Here is a 19,622-nt window from a genome sequence, read left to right as displayed (position 1 = left end):
CTACCCCTAATTCGAATTAACAAAATCGATTTTGGTGCTACTCCGCTCGTCGGGGTGGCGTACAGAAATCGATTTTAAGTGCCCTTTAATTCGAAGTAACTGGCTCCGTTGTGTGGACGGGTTAAGGATTAATTCGGATTAACGCAGCTAAATCCGAATTAAAGTCGTAGTGTAGACCAGGCCTTAGTTCCTTCTTACCGCCCATGATGGTCATTGGAATTGCTTGGCTTGCCTTAGCAAGTACTCTGTGTTCATTGTAAATGAACTGTAGATAGTTTTCTAGATTTACCATGTTAGTGCTTAGTTAATAGTGTAGATCACATAAGTGTTCTTCTTTGAACACAGATGGGTTTTTTTCTGTTACTTGGTACTGAGAAATGCCTCGGTCACTGGGCTTCAAGCCTGGCTTTTCTTGCGCTAGGCCAATGCCCTTGAGCGACCCACACTCAAGCTACTCAAAGTGTTTAACGGAAGCTTGTATTCAGATTCGTTGCCCACCACCAGTCCACTAGCCATATTGGAATCCGTTCAGTTTCCCCCAGTTTCTAGGTAATACGCAAGACATTTGTGTTCTGTATCCTCGGAGAGGCATGGGGCACATTACTCACCAGTTGCTGCCTGTTCCTGAGTCTGGTACTGAGCAGCAAAAGGTGGCTCACGAAGACCTTGCTGGAAAACTAGTGGAGGAAGAGTAGCCTCAGCCTGGGCTGTCTGCCTCTTCCTGCTCTCCCGTAATCTTCTGAGAGGGCATTTTGCCTCCTCCAGATGACTATAAGACCCCCCAAGAGTTGTTAAAGAGGGTGGCCTTAAGCCTGGGGATCCAGATGGAGGAGGTTAAAGAATCCTAACACTGCCTTGTTGATATTTTGGCCACAGCAGGGCCTTCGAGCGTGGCCTTACCTATTAACGAGGCAATTATGGACCCTATTAAGGCTCTCTGGCAGATTCCTTTATCCCTTCCCCCTACCTCAAGAAGGGCCAAATGTAAGTACTATGTGCCTTCCCAGGGGTCTGAATATTTATATTCTCATTCCTCCAGGTTCTCTGGTGGTGTCTGCGACTAGTGAAAGGGAATGGCAAGGGCAACAAGGGGCAACCCCCAAATCAAATGATGCCAAAAAATAGATTTATTTGGTAGAAAAGCTTATTTAACTGGGAGATTGCAACTCAGGATTCCCAACCAGCAAGCGCTATTGGATCAGTATGATTTTAATGTTTGGGACACCATTTTAAAGTTTAGAGACATGCTGCCAGAGGACACGAGGCAGGAATTCTCATTAGCTGAAGAGGGGAAATCTGTAGCTAGATTTTCACTGCAGGCTGTGCTGGATGCAGTGGACTTTGCGGCTAGATCCATGACTTGTGCAGTGGGCACATGCAAGAGCTCATGGTTGCAAACCTTAAGGCTTCCATAGGAGGTCCAACAGACTTTGAAGGGTCCTTGCTGTTTTCAGGGCAAACTGACCCTAAGCTCCAGTGTTTGAAAGACTTTAGGGCAACTCTAAAGCCTCTGGGGTTCTATTTTCCAGCCCCACCCAGAATGCACTTCTTCCCACAGCAGACCCACCATTACTCTGCTGCTGCTCCTTGGCAGGACCTGCAGAGAAAGAAGAGTTGCAATTTTATACGTAGACCTCCCCCTCCTTCTGCTTCTGCATCAATACTTACTCCATGACACCCAGAGGGTGCTAAACAGGTGTTTTGATGGGATGCTTGAGGAGGCAATTCCAGTTTCCAGGATGCTCTGACATCCAAACTGCCTTATACAATCCCGTTTATGTCCTTAAAGTGATATCTAATTTTCATATTAATCAGAAAATTTACTTACCTACCTTTTACTCAGAATCACATGAAAATAGAGAGGAACATCATCTGCACATCTGAGATGTTAGAAGAATGTTGGCATTCCACATAGACAGGACTAAACAGTTTTGTTTGTCAACCCAACTGTTCCTGGTCTTAGCAGACAGAATGAAGTGTCTCCTGGTCCCTTCACAGAGACTTTCATCTTGGATAACTTCATACATTCATGTTTGTTATGACCTAGCAGGTATTTCCCTGCCTGCCAAACTATCGGCACATTCCACAAGATCGCAAGCAGCCTCAACAGCGTTCCTTGTGCAAGTCCCTATCCAGGACATTTGTAGAGCGGCAGTCTGGTCTTCAGTTCATGTCTTTGCATCCCGTTATTCCATTATTCAGTATGCCAGAGACGATGCTAAATTTGGATGAATTATACTCCAGTCTGTGTGTACATGAACTCTGCTCCTTCCTCCTGCATTACAGCTTGTGAGTCGCCAAGAACGGAATGCACGTGTGCAATCACTCAAAGAACTATTCTATTCTTCTTCAAGATGTGTTGCACATGTCCATTCCACAACCTGCTTGGCAAGAAAGATTTGAGGGAGCTCTGAGGCAGCTGGGCCTTTCATATCAGCACATAGTGGCGTGCGGCAGCAGAGGGTGCTTGAGCTGCCCCAACGGGTAACACTGAGGGAAACCTTTCCAACAATGTTGTGCAAGGCACACTCACACCAAGAGTGAAATGGACATGTGCAGTGCATCTAGAAGAAGAGCAGTTAGAAAAGATTAGTGTGGTTTTTTTCCTCACTGCTCCAGGCCCCTTTCAGCCAGCACTCAGCCCAAAAGCTTTCTCTAGGTTTTTTTCAGCTATGCTGTCAGTGCTTGTTCAAGCTGTGTGTGGTTTCCTGCTCAGTCTCTGTTTCTGTGGTGTTTCTCCTCTTCTCTCTCGCATACATGCACGTAACCTCTATTAGAAACAATACCCAACCTAGCCCCCTCCACTCACTTAATTTAAATTCCTGAATTCCCTTAGGTATGCCTTTGTTTTGGGCAGTGCCATGCCTATGTTTGGGATGGAAGCTGTTATTGTTTTACAAAGGAACTTAACTGTTTCTTATGCCATAGCTGAATAGGAAACAATTTTCCTGTCTAAGAAGTTCAGCAATTTTGAAAAATGTCCTGTTCCGTAGTGGGATGAAACCGACCTTTCAAAAAAAAATTGAGATCCATTTCCCCTCTTCGTCCCCCATAGTTTGGTGGTTTTGTCACTCACCTGGGATGCAGAGACATGGGAGAACCAGGCAGAGCAGGGACTTGAACCTAGGTCTTCCGTATCTCAGGTGAGTGCCCTAACTACCAGATTATTGGCTATTCCGGGTGAGTCTGTCTCTTTTGTTGAGCTGTTCCACTTTGTATAAATAAATAAATATTCACTGGACCAGGGACTTTAACCTGGGTCTCCTACATACCAGATAAGTGCCCTGACCACTGGGCACTTTCTTTTTCTAACCCAATAAATATTTAATTATTTATACAAAGTTGAACAGCTCCAACAGGAGAGAGACCCACGGAAGAATTATTAGGACATTCAAGTGGGATGTGGGAAACCTAGGTTCAAGTCCCTCTCTTGCCTAATTCAGTATTTTGCATCTTCTTAGCTTGTGCCACCTTTCAAAGGAGAAGTTTTGGGTTTGATAAATCAGTATTTTCCAATGGAAAAACTGTTAGTCAGAAAATTCCTGTCCAGATCTACTCACAGCCATCTTTCATGAAGGACGTCAGTTACACGCACCAGTTTCAAAGACATTTCGCCCAACCCTCAACAGTTCTACATGCTTCAATGATGACTTGCCCAAGCCACCACAAGCAGTTAAGCATTTATGCTGATAGGCAGTTCAACAGTTTACTCTGAGCGATGCAAATTTTAATCCATCACACATGAGGGGCACAAGATCCATGTAGTGGTAATTTGTTTATAGCAGTGATACTCAGATTGAGGTTTGGGAGCCACAAGTGGCTCTTAAATGTGTCTCCTGTGGCTCTTTGCAGCACATGATATTAAAACTCTGTGTGAGTTAATTATTAACCAATCAGGATGCTTTTACTATGTTACAAACCAATTGTAGAATATTTGGTAAGTGATTTTGCTGTGAGAATAATATATTATTTTATATTATATATAAGTAGTAAATGAAACAATAAATTCACGCTACCGTGGCTCTTTTGGGTAATGTTGATTGCTAATTTGGCTCTTGAACTACTGAGGTCTGAGTATCACTGATTTATAGTTACCTTCCGAACAAGAAATAAGTTAGTAAGTTGCTCCTAAAGCTTTTGTATATTCAAAGCTTATCTAACATTTTGAAGCAGTATATGCTATAATGCAAGAAGGGAAATTTTATTTAAGGTTTTCAAAATCACCCATTTGATAGCCAACTAAAGGAGGCGCTGAGTAACAGAGATCGGGAGATAGCTAGTCTCCGTCGCCAGCTTGATGCATCTCAGGTAGAGCTTGCAGAAACAGGAAGAGTGAAGGAAATGGCTCTGAAGGAGAACAGAAGATTACAAGATGATCTAGCTATAATGACCAGAGAAAACCAGGTATGAAAGTAGTGCCTGATAATGAAGTATACCAAAGCAGAGCTGGTGTTAGGCATAAGCAGACTAAGCAGTTGCTTAGGGCCCCCAAGCAGGCCCCCCCTCCCTTGAGTATGTTTTTAGTATGTGTTGAGGGGAGGGGGCAATGGGATAACATCATCTCTGCATCAAAGATTACTTGCATTTTGTCTGCATGTATTACTAAATCCAAAACTGCTATAGTCTCTTACGCATTTTGAATATTTTGCTGTTCTGCATTCTTGTGAATACTAGAATATTATGAACAGTTGAGTTGAAATGAACATATTTAGGCTGAATTTAAATATCTGCAAATTTAAGAACTTGTTTCCTTTGTTTGATCACCTGTGGAATCAAAATGCATTCAATTCTTATATTATCCTCTCAAATACCAAAAGGTTTGTTCTCCCATTGACATGTGGGGCATTTACATGCATAATTTCCCCACACTTTTGATAGGAGAATAAATCCCTTATCACATGGCAGTGACCTTCAATGTGTGTAGAAAAAAGCCAACATGTATAGTAGTTAGCTTTCAGCATGCATATTATTATTTTATTACACCATTGTCATATATGAAACATTATAATTAAAATAGAGACAGACTTTCCATTCTAAACTCTTTCTTTCTCAGGCAATCCTAACTCTTTGAAAAATGTATTTTGGGGCTGAAATTTAAGTTTTATTTGTTGCTTGTGCCTCTTCAAATGCAATATAGATGAAAACCCATCTTGTTAAACTGATTGTGTCCATCAAAGGACCCACATTGAATTAACTTCTAACACTTTGAGAATATGCTTATTTTCTTAATGCACCATTGGCTTTTAAGACATGCCATGTAATAATTACACTTCAGAAGGTGGTCATGTGAATTAAATAAGAAATGTTAATCCAGCTGTCTACATGTAAAATGGACACAGTTTAAGGGACTCATCAGGTTTGACTGACCTTTTGGTGCATCACTGTCTTTCAAATTTTGTGCACCCTGGGGTTCAAGCATCAGAACAGCTGTAATTTAAATATGATGGTCATAATTAAATCAATAAGAAAGATGACACAGTGTTTGAGTTTGCTCAAAAAGTCCCTTTCAAAACCATTAAGAATTTTTTCAAACCTAGCGAATGCTTCATTCTCCATTAAGAAAAACATAATTTCTAATTATAAAATAAATTTGGATGTAGATTACTGAAGTATTAAAAAACAAAAAAAAAAAGTTCTCAACAAATTTTTGTTTTTGTTTTTTTAACTTGCAAATCATTGGGTCATAGGATATATTAATGTAACTCAAATTATCTGACTAAAGCTTTTGGATTGTGTTGTAACTCAAGTTAATTGATTCCTAGTTAGTTTGAATTAACCAGCACAATAACAAATGTTAATTTAGATGCTTCACAAAAAAATTCTTTCTGGTTGTGGTTCAGTCTAAGTTTCAGCCACTTTGTTAGTCTTCTGATTTTTGAGTCATGAGTGTTAATTTGAAAACTGTAAATGGAGACCTTGTGAAAGTAACAATAAGAGTCTGTTGTTTAGGTCACTTTTCCCTGTCCACTTCAGATTACTCAACTGAGAAAGTAGGGAAAATGCCATTCCCCTATAGTCAAAAGTGGAGGGATCTTGAAACAACTGCAATGGATGTTCACAGAGCGGGGGGCCGATTACCTTTCAATTGGCTGGGGATGTAAGAATGGGCTAGCTGGTTGGCTCTCATCACCTCCGTCCTTGCCTATTTAAACTCCCTCAAGTTGAATCCAGTGAAATAAGTGGTATGTGAGAACGGGGGGCATAACACCATTTCCCAGGAATTTTGTTAAAGTTGTGGCCTGCCAATTAAAATCCATTCTCTATGTTGTTCATTCACCTCCATGTCCTGATTAATGTAGAATTTAACAGTATGTTGTATGGAAATCAGATTTACTGAATGAACTACCCCAAAGCAGAAGAAAGTAAAATATAGGGCACTTCACAGGCATGCTTACTTTAGTATATTTTATTTTAATAAACTATTCAGTTTTCATATAATCTTTTTAGGCAGTCACTACTGAACTGGAAGAAGCAGTACGTGAAAAAGAAGAAATGAAGACTAGAGTTCATAATTACGTAACTGAAGTCTCCAGATTTGAAAGCTTAATGGCTTCGAAGGTGAGGAAATAAAGTCTGTAAATTGGCAATAGTGTGTTTTTAATAAATGTTGTTATAATTATGACTGTTTTAATTAGCCTACAATAAAATTAAGGTTTGTAGATGTAAATTTTTCTCTGTATTTTAAAGCTAGTAATGTATAGGGTGACCAGATGTCCCGATTTTATAGGGAGAGTCCCGATTTTGGGGTCTTTTTCTTATATAGGCTCCTATTACCCCCACCCCATGTCCTGATTTTTCACATTTGCTGTCTGGTCACCCTAGTAATGTATGCATTGAAAACCCTGTTAGGTTACAGCCTTAAGACCTTCTGGCAGACTTCAAACTTCATTGATAAACACTGCTCTACAGCCAAAATGCTTCTGAAATAAATGTAGTCAAACTTTACTAATTCTGGGTCACTGAGAACGAAAATGATGCTTAAAATTGTTGATTGGCTCTAGTTTTCAAGATATGCTATTGGGTCAGTATATACGACCCTTGACTTGGGAATGGCGGAGGATAAGTGAGTTATAAAGGGAAGGGATCTCAATTTAAACCAGAAATGACTAAAATACATCTTTGACTGGATCTATGAATAAATCTATGACTGGGTTTGGACAGTACTTGCTTTTTAGGCAAAACAATGAATGATGCAATCTGAAGCTGATATTGCGTCATACATGATATGAATTACATCATGTTATTCCTAGAAGTCATGGGTGATGCAATCATAACGAAGCTTACATCACTCTGCTGAACAAATTGCCCTATATCAGCTCTAGAAATCATACAGTGTCGTGCTCTCTTATTTGTCAGTGTTTGATTTTGCAAAGGGACACATTTCTGTTTAGCCAAAGTGAGCAGAGATGCCTCGTACTTGTGTGAACAGTGCAGATAACTTCTGCTATGTTTGTGGTGAAGTGACTTTTGCATCACAAAAGCGCAGTATAACCCCTATGGTTAAGAAAGCCTATCACCTTTATTTTGGCTGCAAAATTGGAGATCAGGACAAGAGGTGGGCCCCACACGTATGCTGCAACACTTGTGCAACAAATCTTCGCCAGTGGTTGAACAGGAAAAGGAAATCTATGCCTTTTGTAGTGCCAATGATTTGGAGAGAGCCAACAGATCATACCAGCAATTGTTACTTCTGCATGGTGCCTCCAGTTGGGAAAGGTGTGTCAAAGAAGAAAAAGTGGACTGTGCATTATCCAAACATTCCATCAGCTATACGCCCAGTACCCCACGGTGAAGGACTGCCGGTTCCTGATGCACCAGAATCATTCTCGCTTGAGTCAGACGAGGAAGAGGAAGAGGATGAAACTTCTGGTCCTGAACCATCAATGTCACAGGACCCACATTTTCTCCCATCCTCCTCCTCTGAACCACACCTCATAACACAAGGTGAACTGAATGACCTTGTCAGGGATTTGGAACTACCCAAGAGTAAGGAAGAGCTGTTGGGCTCCAGACTACAGCAGTGGAATCTCCTGGCAGGTGATGTTAGGGTTTCCATGTTCCATGACCGTCAAAAGGATCTTGTCCCATTCTTCTTCTTGGAAGGTGATCTTGTAGTCTGCAACAACATCGATGGTGTGATGGCAGCCCTCAACATCGTTCACGATCCAGATGAGTGGAGACTGTTCATTGATTCATCAAAGACAAGTCTTAAAGTTGTTTTACTGCATAATGGCAATGTTTTGCCATCAATTCCAATTGGTCATGCAGTCCATATGAAGGAAACCTATGACAACATGAAACAACTTTTGAGGTGCATAAACTATGACCAACATCAGTGGCAGCTTTGTGGCGATTTGAAGGTTGTTGCTCTCTTGCTTGGTCTGCAGACTGGATACACAAAGTACTGCTGTTTTCTCTGCGAATGGGATAGTCGTGCGAGGGATTCCCACTACATCAAGAAAGATTGGCCACTCCGACAGTCATTGGAGCCTGGGAGGAAAAGTGTTCAGCATCCACCACTTGTTGAATCAAGGAAGATTTTGTTACCACCCTTACACATCAAGCTGGGTCTGATGAAGAACTTTGTCAAGGCCATTGACAAAACACAAGCAGCTTTCAAGTACCTCCGTGGAAAATTTCCAAGGTTAAGTGACGCTAAGATAAAGGAAGGTGTCTTTGTTGGTCCTCAGATTTGTGAACTTCTTCGAGATGATGCATTTGACCATGCACTGCGTGGCAAGGAAAAGACGGCATGGAAAGCTTTCCAGTTAGTGGCAATAAATTTTCTCGGAAACAACAAGGCAGACAACTACAGGTTGTTGGTGGAAAACCTCCTCAAGGCATACAAAAGCCTTGGTTGCAACATGTCACTAAAGATACATTTTTTGCACTCTCATCTAGATTTTTTTCCACTGAACTGCAGAGCAGTGAGCGACGAGCACGGCGAGTGATTTCACCAGGACATTGCAACAATGGAGAAACGCTCTCAGGGCAAATGGAGCCCATCAATGCTTGCAGACTATTGCTGGACAGTGACAAGAGATGCTCCATTTAATGAATACAAGAGACAAGCCAAGAAGCGCCGAGTAGACACTGAATAGGACTAAACTATGTACATAATAGTTTTTTGCCTTTTGTTTCATAATAAATTTTATTTATATAACCCTTTTGCTGATTTTTAAAGTGTTACATAAACAGGACAGGTGAAATATTATCATGTAAAGCAACCATAAACACATGAAAAGACCTAGGTTTACAATTTATGATTAAAACTCTACTATCTACACAATATACAGAGACATAAAAGGTAAAAACTTAAATATCTTAGGGTATGTCTACACTACGAGGGTAATTCGATTTTACTTAAATCGAATATGTGGAATCGATATTGCAAAGTCGAACGTGTGTGTCCACACTAAGGACACACTAAGGACAGTAATTCGACTTTGTGAGTCCACACTAACGGGGCGAGCGTCGATATTGGAAGCGGTGCACTGTGGGCAGCTATCCCACAGTTCCCGCAGTCCCCGCTGCCCATCGGAATTCTGGGTCGAGCCGCCAATGCCTTCTGGGTAAAAAAAATTTGTCGTCATCCGTCCGTCACTAACGCCCTCCCTCCCTCCATGAAAGCGCCGGCGGGAAATCAGTTCGCGCACTTTTCTGGTCAGTGACAGCGCGGACGCCACAGCACTGCGATCATGGATCACGCTGCGACCATCGCTGCACTTGTGGCCGTTCTCAACACCTCGCAGCTTATCATACACCTTTCCCTGAGGCAGATGCAGAGAAATCGGGCGAGGAGGCTACGGCACCGCCGTGAGAGCCTGAAGTCGGAGAGTGGCACAGAGCTGTCAGAAACCACGAGCCCCAGCGCCCAGGACATCACGGTGGCAATGGGGCATGTGGATTTTGTTGAACGGCGATTCTGGGCCCGGGAAACAAGCACGGACTGGTGGGACCGTATAGTGCTTCAGGTCTGGGATGAATCCCAGTGGCTGCGAAACTTTCGCATGCGGAAGGGGACTTTCCTCGAACTTTGTGAGTTGCTGTCCCCTGCCCTGAAGCGCAAGGACACCCGCATGCGAGCAGCCCTCACTGTCCAGAAGCGAGTGGCCATAGCCCTCTGGAAGCTTGCAACGCCGGACAGCTACCGGTCAGTCGCGAACCACTTTGGTGTGGGCAAATCTACCGTGGGGGTTGTTGTCATGCAAGTAGCCAAGGCAATCGTCAAGGTACTGCTCCCAAAGGTAGTGACCCTGGGAAACGCGCAGGTCATCATAGATGGCTTTGCCGCGATGGGATTCCCAAACTGCGGTGGGGCTATAGATGGGACTCACATCCCTATCCTGGGACCGGACCACCAGGCCAGCCAGTACATCAATAGAAAGGGCTACTTTTCAATGGTGCTGCAAGCACTGGTGGACCATCGGGGACGGTTTACAAACATCTACGTCGGATGGCCGGGCAAGGTTCATGACGCTCGCGTGTTCAGGAACTCTGGTCTGTTTAGACGGCTGCAGGAAGGTATTTACTTCCCAGACCACAAAATAACTCTTGGGGATGTGGAGATGCCTACAGTCATCCTCGGGGACCCAGCCTACCCGCTAATGCCCTGGCTCATGAAGCCCTATACTGGCGCCCTGGACACAGAAAAAGAACTGTTCAACTACCGTCTGAGCAAGTGCAGAATGGTGGTGGAGTGTGCTTTTGGCCGTCTCAAAGGGAGATGGAGAAGCTTACTCACTCGCTGTGATCTCAGTGAAACCAATATCCCCATCGTTATTGCAGCTTGCTGTGTGCTCCACAATCTGTGTGAGAGCAAGGGGGAGACCTTTATGGCGGGGTGGGAGCTAGAGGCAAATAGCCTGGCTGCTGATTACGTCCAGCCAGACAGCCGGGCCATTAGAAGATCCCAGCGGGACGCCCTGTGCATCCGGGAGGCTTTGAAAGCTAGGTTCCTGAGTGAGCAGGGCAACCAGTGACTTTTCAGTTTGTGGACAGAAAAGCTGAACCTGCCCCCGTTTCTTTACCCAGTCCATTTTGACTATCCTCTCCAGTTACATACAACCTTCACCCCCTTCCCCTTCCCAAAAAATAAAATCATTTCGATTTTTTAATGAACACCGTTGTCTGTATTGCTGTTTTCGCGGGAATATTTTAAACCGGGGACGCAGACTGTGGCGGGGGGCGGGTTTAGTGTTCTGATGCAAATGATACTTCTAAACTCCCGGAATGACAGGCTCCGCACTGGTGGACTGGTTATTTCAATGGAGCCTGCCAGCACTCCTGGGGGGGACTGTGTGTATGTGTCGGCTATGTGACTTTCTGGCAGGGGGGGTAGGGTTACAGATCCCCTGCTGCGTGGATCTGTGAGCCAGGATAAGGACCGCTGCATAAGATCTGTAACTGCCCTCCCCCGCCACAAAGTCACAGAGCAACCCCCCCCCCCCAAAACATGAAAAGCACCTCCCAGACTGACCAGGGTAACCAGTGACTGCACTGGTTATGTGTCCTGATGCTGGACCTGACACCGCCTCTGTACCCTGCTAAAGGTGACTGTCCTGTCCAATTACCAAGCCCCTTCCCCCCCTCCAGACAGACTCTCCCTCAAAAGAACCTGACTGAAACAGTAATGAACAGAAACAAACATTTTATTGCGAACCAGACATGAAACGTGGGGGGTGAAACTTGGACGGGGGCTTGTGTGAGGTGGGTAGGAAAGGACTTATGAAATTTTGGGGAATGTCAGCCTTCTACTGCTAGAGCAGTCTGCAGGGGTTGATTGAAAGTTTTAACGGCCCTTGCCGCCCCTCCTTCTTTGGACTTTGGGTGAGGGTGGTGTGGGACTTGGTGGCGGGTGAGGACGGTTACAGATAGACTGCAGCGGGGCTCTGTCCTCCTGCCTCCGGTCTTGCAGAACATCCACAAGGCGCCGGAGCGTGTCCGTTTGCTCCCTCATTAGTCCAAGCAGCTTTTCAGTAGCCTGTTGGTCCTCCTGACGCCACCTCTCCTCCCGTTCCATGACTGCTCGGTGCATTTGTGACAAGTTCTCCCTCCACTGTGTCTGCTGGGCTGCCTGGGCTCGGGAGCAGCCCATTAGTTCTGTGAACATGTCTTCACGCGTCTTCTTCTTCCTCCGCCTAATCTGCGCTAGCCTCTGGGAGTGTGCTGACAGGCTGGGTTGGGAGACAGTCGCAGATGTGTCTGTGTGAATTTTAAAAAGGGAGTGAATTCCTGAGACAGATAAATGAAATTGTATACAAAGAACCTAGTCTTTCTCTGTGAACAAGACCATGCACTGAACCTCTCACATGCGCACTCAGGACAAGGTCGAATTTTCGGCCGTCGCCTTCAGTGCCTGTGGACTTGCGGAGGTCTTGGACTGTTCAGAGAACTGTGGCTGGAGACCTGAACTTCTGGAGCGGGCAATAATGGTAAGCCGCAGACTTGTGGCTGCTTAAAACTCCAGCAGTAGCACTGGCCTCCTTTCACATTGAAAGCAATGCCAGTCTCTGCTGCCAGCAATCAGGACAGCATCAACTCTGCCCCTGTCCCACCCCCTCGCGGCTGTCCCAGGGAAAGATCCCTGTATGCTGCCCCTCTCCCTCCACCGCGTGGCTGTAAAAGTCCCAATACTAACAGTCCCCTCCCTAATTCAAAGCAGGGCGTCATGAGCGACATCACCCTCCTGAGGATCCCGGACACCCAGAGAGAACGCATGCTGCGGGAAAGCATGCAAAAACCGGGGCCGTATGCCGCCATGCTATGTCGGGCCATGATCCCCGAGTACCTGATTGTGGCATGGAGGGGACATGTCTGCTACCACGGAGGGCCCACTAAGATCGCCCTACCCCGGAACCTGATCAACAGGCTTGAGCTCTACCTCCACGAGACCTACGAGGAGTTCTCCTACGAGGATTTCTCGTCGATCCCCGGCCACATTGACCGGATTTTCGCGTAGGTGCACTGAGACTTTGGAGTGGAGCGTCTTGGGCCTGGGAATCATGTAGTAACGGACATTGTGAAATTTTTTTAAAATACTTGGGACTAAATTGAGAAGAGCCTAAGACAGAGAAATCATGCAAAACCCATTTGTTACCTTTGTAAATATTCCTGTTTTGTACCTGATTATTTTTTTACTAGTTTACAGCACTTTTATAAATATACATTGTTAATAGTATAAATATTACCGTTCTGTTTTAAATAAATGTTTACATGTTTACAGCACTTACTGCTTGATCCGTCCCCTGATTCTGTGTCCGGGGTAAGGGATGGGGACGGTTGGTAGGGGATCTCGGTAAGGGTGATGAAGAGCTCCTGGCTGTCGGGGAAATCAGCGGTGCCAGCGCTGTCGACTGCCTCGTCCTCCTCATCTCCTTCTTCATCTTCCCCGTCCGCTGTCATGTCCGACATGATCCCATCCTCGGAGTCCACGGTCAGGGGTGGGGTAGTGGTGGCGGCCGCTCCCAGGATGGAATGCAGTGCCTCGTAGAAACGGGATGTGTGGGGCTGGGATCCGGAGCGTCCGTTAGCCTCTTTGGTTTTTTGGTAGCCTTGTCTCAGCTCCTTGATTTTCACGCGGCACTGCGTTGCATCCCGGCTGTAGCCTCTCTCTGCCATGGCTTTGGAGATCTTCTCGTAGATCTTAGCATTCCTTCTTTTGGAGCGCAGCTCTGAAAGCACGGACTCATCGCCCCACACTGCGATGAGATCCAAGACTTCCCGATCAGTCCATGCTGGGGCCCTCTTTCTATTGGATTGCACGGCCATCTCTGCTGGAGAGCTCTGCATAGTTGCCACTGCTGCTGAGCTCCCCTCGATGTCCAAAGAGGAACTGAGATTCAAACTGCCCTGACAGGAAAATGAAAATGAATTCAAATTTTCCCGGGGGTGTGGCTGGTCAGAGCATCCGAGCTCGGACTGCTGTCCAGAGCGTCAACAGAGTGGTGCACTGTGGGATAGCTCCCGGAGCTATTACCGTCGATTTCCATCCACACCTAGCCTAATTCGATATGGCCATGTCGAATTTAGCGCTACTCCTCTCGTTGGGGAGGATTACAGAAATCGATTTAAAGAGAGCTTTCTGTCGAACTAAATGGCTTCCTGGTGTGGACGGGTGCAGGGTTAATTCGATATAACGGCGCTAAAGTCGACATAAAAGCCTAGTGTAGACCAGGCCTTAGAAACAGTAGCCAATCAGTTGTTTTAATTGTCATATTTGAATTCAGCACATCAAAATACATAATAAATAGCACATTTTATCTCTGAAGCAGACGACTTCTCAAAAATTGTAGACCAGTGTCATAGTTACATTGTCGGCAATGGTGAGGAGAAGCATCCTCACATTTGGTTGGTTGGATGTTTTACAGTATAGACAGTGATATATTTCTAGCATTACTTCCTTGCTATGAGCAACAAAGCAAGATCTAATCTTTTTTAATCAGGCTTGGAAGGATTCGATTTTTATCTGTAAACGTCATTTTCATTGTGCACACAAACCAACAAAAAATATTTCCATCGAAATTTGGAAGATAGGCAAAGTACAAAAAATTCTGCTTCAGAAATTATTAGAATCAAAATACAGTGATGTTCTTTGAGTGGTGGTCTCTGTGTATTCCACGGTGGGTATGCGTGCTGTCCATGGCCCGGAGACAGAGGATTTTTGAAAGCAGGCTCTATTGGTCTGCACATGTACCCTTGCTCTCCTCATGCCTCCAACCAAGGAGATAATAGACGGAGCAGACCAATTGTGTCTCCCGTTCCTTCTTATCACTCCTTGGCTTAGGTCGGATCAACTAGGGTCCAGAACTTTCTTTCCCTCTTTATTCTTCAGTCTGTAAATATATGTATTGTAAATAGTTTAGAATTTTGCTCTATAGTATTTAGCTAAGTTTTATAGTTAATTAGATTCCCCATCCTGGGGAACTCTCCCTCCCCATATCTCATTACCAGTAGTAGATTATGCCCAGAACTCCAAGCTTTAAAATCTTTACTTCTTTCCTGCAATCCTTCATGGTCACAACAACAATCAACACTGCCTGTGCAACCTCTGGGAAACTCACATCATGGCAAAGTCCAGAATCTGCTGCTCTTCCCCCAGAGGGGTGGGAACTTCATCTTAAGAAGCATCTTATGGAGAAAGCCATGAGGCCGCAGTTGGATTCCAGTCAGGGGACCGCCCCCTGTGTATCGGCTTGACTTAGGAGCAAGGGAATCTACTTTCACAGATCACTTGTTAGGGTCTTGTTGGAAAGACAAGGAGTGTTCTCTTAAACACTAGAGCAAATCCTCCTCTAAGCCCACTTCAAAGAAGTCAGATAGAGCCCTCCCTAAGTCAAGTAAGTCTTCTTGCTCAGCCCACAAGGACTTAGAATATCCTAAGTCTCAGTGTTGTCACAAGAAAGCTCACAAATCCAGGGCTCTGTTAGTACCAGACCACACTACAGTAGCAAGAGTATCTCCAATACCAACTAAACTTAAACACCGGGAACCAATGGTATCGGCAAAAGGCAACCATCAGGAACCCCAGCCACTGATGGTACCGACATTGCTTCACTCAACAATGGTACAAACTGCTCCAGGTCCATCAGTTTGGGTGAACAGGACCCCTCACGCTCCAGGGAGGGTGGAGACTTACTCTATACCTGATGACATTTTTGATCTCTCAGATTCTCCCTTTCCATTTCTATCAGGTCCTGACTTCACCAGTATATGCAAGTTATGGAAGGAGTCTGTCCCCCTTTGCATATTCCAGCCATTGTTTACTTACGGCATAACTACTGCCAGTAGACACAGAATTGGTCTTTTCTTTCTCAGGAGACACTGAACCACCAGAAGAACCTATGTTTCCTTCTCTGAGAGATACCTTCCTAGACAAGAAACCAGGACCTGTATGGAACCAACCTCTACCTCAGCACCTGTCTCGGAACCAATGGTACCCCATGCTCTAGGGGGACTCCATAACCACTCTTTGACCTTTCTTATTGGCACTTTTCCCACAACTGGAGTGAAATAAGAGCAGAAAAGTGGGTAATAGACATCATCCATTCTGGTTATGCGATCAAACTTACTTACCTATCCCCTCCAAAACTCCTATCCTTGCCCATTTCATGGGCCATTCTCATGAGGAGATTCTCAAACAAAAAGTAGAATCCCTCCCATGGTAAGGAGCAATAGATCAGGTACCTCTTCAGCACCAAGGAAAGAGTTTTTACTCAACATACTTCCTAGTACTGAAAAAGGTGGCTGGAGACCCAGTCTTGATTTCGGCTATCTCAACCACTCTATTCGCAAACTGAAATTTTGCATGTACACACTAGCATCTATAATTCCATACCTAGACAAGGAACTTAATTTACAGCTCTTGATGTGAAGGACACGTACTTTCATGTGGATACTTACCCCACTCAGAGATATTTTTCTCAGATTCATAGTGGGCCCTAATTGCTTTCAATACAGAGTGCTCCTTTTTGGCCTTGCAACCTCTCCAGGGTCTTTACCAAGGTCTTTGTGGCAGTAGCAGCCCATGTCAGGTGTGGTTTCACCATTATCCCCTATCTCAATGACTGTCTTCTCATTGCCAATATACATCAAGAAGCCTACAAGTCAACTTCTTCGATGTTTCAGCTCCTGTCTTCCCTACGGCTCAGCATAAACCTGGAGAAGCCTGCTTTCACTCCAACAGAAACTCTAGACTTCATTGGAGCATCCCTAAATTCAGTCACGGTAAGGGCTTATCTGCCAATGGACAGATCCCAAGCAGGGAACGACCTGATATATCAGGTGATGAACAACCCTTGAACACCAATCAGAATTTCTCTTTCTCACCTGGAACATATGACTTCGTGAACTTACGTCGTGCCATTTGGCAGACTCCACCTTTTTTGCCTGCAAGCATGGCTTCAAGCGTACTCAGCAAGCAAGCAGTCCTATGAACACCATGGTAACAGTTCCCGCCAACTAACATCATCTCTACTATGGTGGGAAAATTGCCACCAAGTATTTTTGGGTATTCCTTTCCTTTTCCCCTTCACCATACAGGACAGTCTTATAGATGCTTCCCTTTTAGGCTGGAGAACCCACATGGATTGCCACACCGTACAAGGCACTTGGACACCCCAAGAGGCCAAGATGCACATCAGTGTTCTGGAATTACAGGCAGTCCAAGACACTTTCAAAGACTTTCTCCCATTCATCCAGTGTTACCATGTCCTCATAATGTTGGGAAATATGACGATGGTCCTTTACTTCAACAAACAGAGAGAAGTGAGATCTATTCCTGGACTTTTCCCCAGAAATGTGCATCTTGTACTGCCCAGAACCCTCCTGGACAATATAAACTCATACAAAACCTGTTATTTATTAATAGAAAATGATATGTACAAATCTTGTTATCCCAATTGGAGTCTCCCAAACATTTGAATCCAAATACTCTAGTTTAGATAAAACAACAAAACAAATGTATCAACTACAGAAAGATAGATTTTTAAGTGACTACAAGTAATGCGGCATCTAAGTCAGAATTGATTACAGGGAAATACAAGTTCTAACAGTTTTTCTGGCTGAATCCCTCAGGATCTCCCCCAATCCAATGCGGCATCTTTTCTTCTTAAGTTTGTTGATGCTGTTGGTAAAGAGAAAGGGAGAGATGGGAGAGGGCAGATGCCCCAAATTCTTATAACCCTTTCTCTTGCACAAGAATCATCTCCTGCTGATGTTCAGGAGACAGAAATTTGGTGTAGCCAGGAACCATAAGCTGCTTGTTTGTCAAAATGTAGATCTTTTGCCCACACCCTCTCTCCTGCTGAAGATTGGCCACTTAATCAGGTGATGGTCCATTTGATCTCGTTGACACCTAGCTGAGGTGTTGGCTAGCCTTTGTCTCTGGGGAACTTGTTTGTGACTGCCCACCAGAACATGTTGGAACATGTCTTGATAATATTATACAATGGAGTCTCATATCTTTACATACAGCGTTGCCACACACAGTTTACCAGGACAATAATGATCAGCAAATCATGAGTTTTCAAATGATACCTTACACAATATGCTTTGTACAAAATTTAACATGGTCTTGTAAAAGGGGTGAACATAGGGTACAGGCTGTCACAACTCCCTAAATTAAAAAAAACACATGAATAATGTTACAGTCAAGCACTCAAAAGCTAGGAAATGTCCATGCAACCTTAATCCACTTGTTTGTATTCATTATGAGAGTCTTCATTTACACAGGACTCCTTCTTCCTTCGGTGGACAGGATAGACCTTCTTTGGGGATTAATCAGGGTTTTGGATTGAAAAGGACTGTCGTCTGTAGGATCCCTGCTTCATTGGTTGCAGAGGTTGGAGGATGATTAATCAATGAAGCAGGGGACTGCAGTAAGAGAAAGGATGGTATCATGGTTAAGACAGTTGAATGCTGTTCTGGAGAATTGGATTCTATCCCTGTCTTTGCCACAGAGTTCCTGTGTGATGCTAATCAAGTCACTCAAATCAAACTTTTCATAGGTGGTTACTAATTGTGTATTCCTTGTTTTTTGAGTGCCTGATTTTAGACCCTGGGGAGTGATATGCAGAAATGCTGAGTACTCACAGCTGCAACTGAAACCAATAGGCGCTGTGCTTTGAACACACAGTTCTATATAATGCTAAATTCTCTGAAAAATTAGGTCCTAGTCTTCTCAAATTGGGCACCCAAAATTAGTGGACACTTTTGAACTTAATCTCTGTTATTCAGTTCCCCATCTGTAAAATGGATTATACCACCACTTTATCTCACAGGTATGTTGTGAACATAAATTAATTTTGTGAAGTATTTAGATACCCTAGCAATGAGTGCCATAGAAATGCCTGAGAAGAAATTAATAATTCTGTCTTCATAACAGTTTTCAAATAGTGTCTAATAAACAATGCGTGAGTGTATTGACCAATGTGGATAAAACAAAATGTTGAATAGCTGCTCACTAAGCACCATCCATTTTGTGCATTGAATGAGGCAGGGGTCCTATGGAGAAAAAATTGTATGCAATCATATAGTCAGAGCCTCTTTTATGTCAAATGCATACACACAAGGCTGCTGAATAAGGTTGCACAGGCAACCTTAATTCTAGCATTTCTTGACTTTTGAATGTTGGACTTTGAAACCTTAAGAATATTCGTTAAATGTAGGGTTTTTTAATGTGAAACATATACTTGTACTGTGCCTGCCACAATAGGGCCTCAATCCTGATTGGAACCTTTAGGCACTGTTGTAATACAAAATAGTAGTATCAAGAAGGTGTAATGGAAGAAGTGGGGGCCAAAGATGGGGCTCTATAGAACTTCCACGGAGAGAAGAGGAAGAGTATCTGCTGAAAGAGATGCCAAAGGAATGATTAGAGAGGTAGGAGTTGAATCAGGAGAGAACAGCAAGGGAGGATAAGATTTTAATAAGCAGGGTGTGGTTGAAGTAGCTGAAAGGTCAAAGAAAAGATATGGATACAAACCCTGAGTTGTAGCTAGGAAGAAGTTGTTAGAGACCTTGGTGATTGGAAAGAAATATATGACCCTTTTTGATAGTACCCTTAGATCAAAGAAAAAAGAACAGAGTATTGAAAGAAGGATAAAGTAATCCAAATTTGAGTA

The 19,622-nt window shown here is 44.0% G+C and overlaps 1 protein-coding gene across 1 annotated transcript in view; it reads left to right on the top strand.

Annotated features, from left to right (window-relative positions):
• CEP135 (centrosomal protein 135) overlaps positions 1 to 19,622 on the top strand; it is a 101,728-nt gene that overhangs the window by 70,631 nt on the left and 11,475 nt on the right. The window contains exons 19-20 of the mRNA XM_026647928.2: positions 4,236 to 4,404; positions 6,448 to 6,558. Coding sequence (XP_026503713.1) covers positions 4,236 to 4,404; positions 6,448 to 6,558 — 280 coding nt within the window. The remainder of the gene's footprint in view (positions 1 to 4,235; positions 4,405 to 6,447; positions 6,559 to 19,622) is intronic.

The sequence above is a fragment of the Terrapene carolina genome, unplaced genomic scaffold (genome assembly GCF_002925995.2).
Source record: "Terrapene carolina triunguis isolate 2854851 unplaced genomic scaffold, T_m_triunguis-2.0 Scaffold66, whole genome shotgun sequence".
Taxonomy (NCBI): Eukaryota; Metazoa; Chordata; order Testudines; family Emydidae; genus Terrapene; species Terrapene triunguis.
This window is presented reverse-complemented; position numbering and strand designations above follow the sequence as displayed.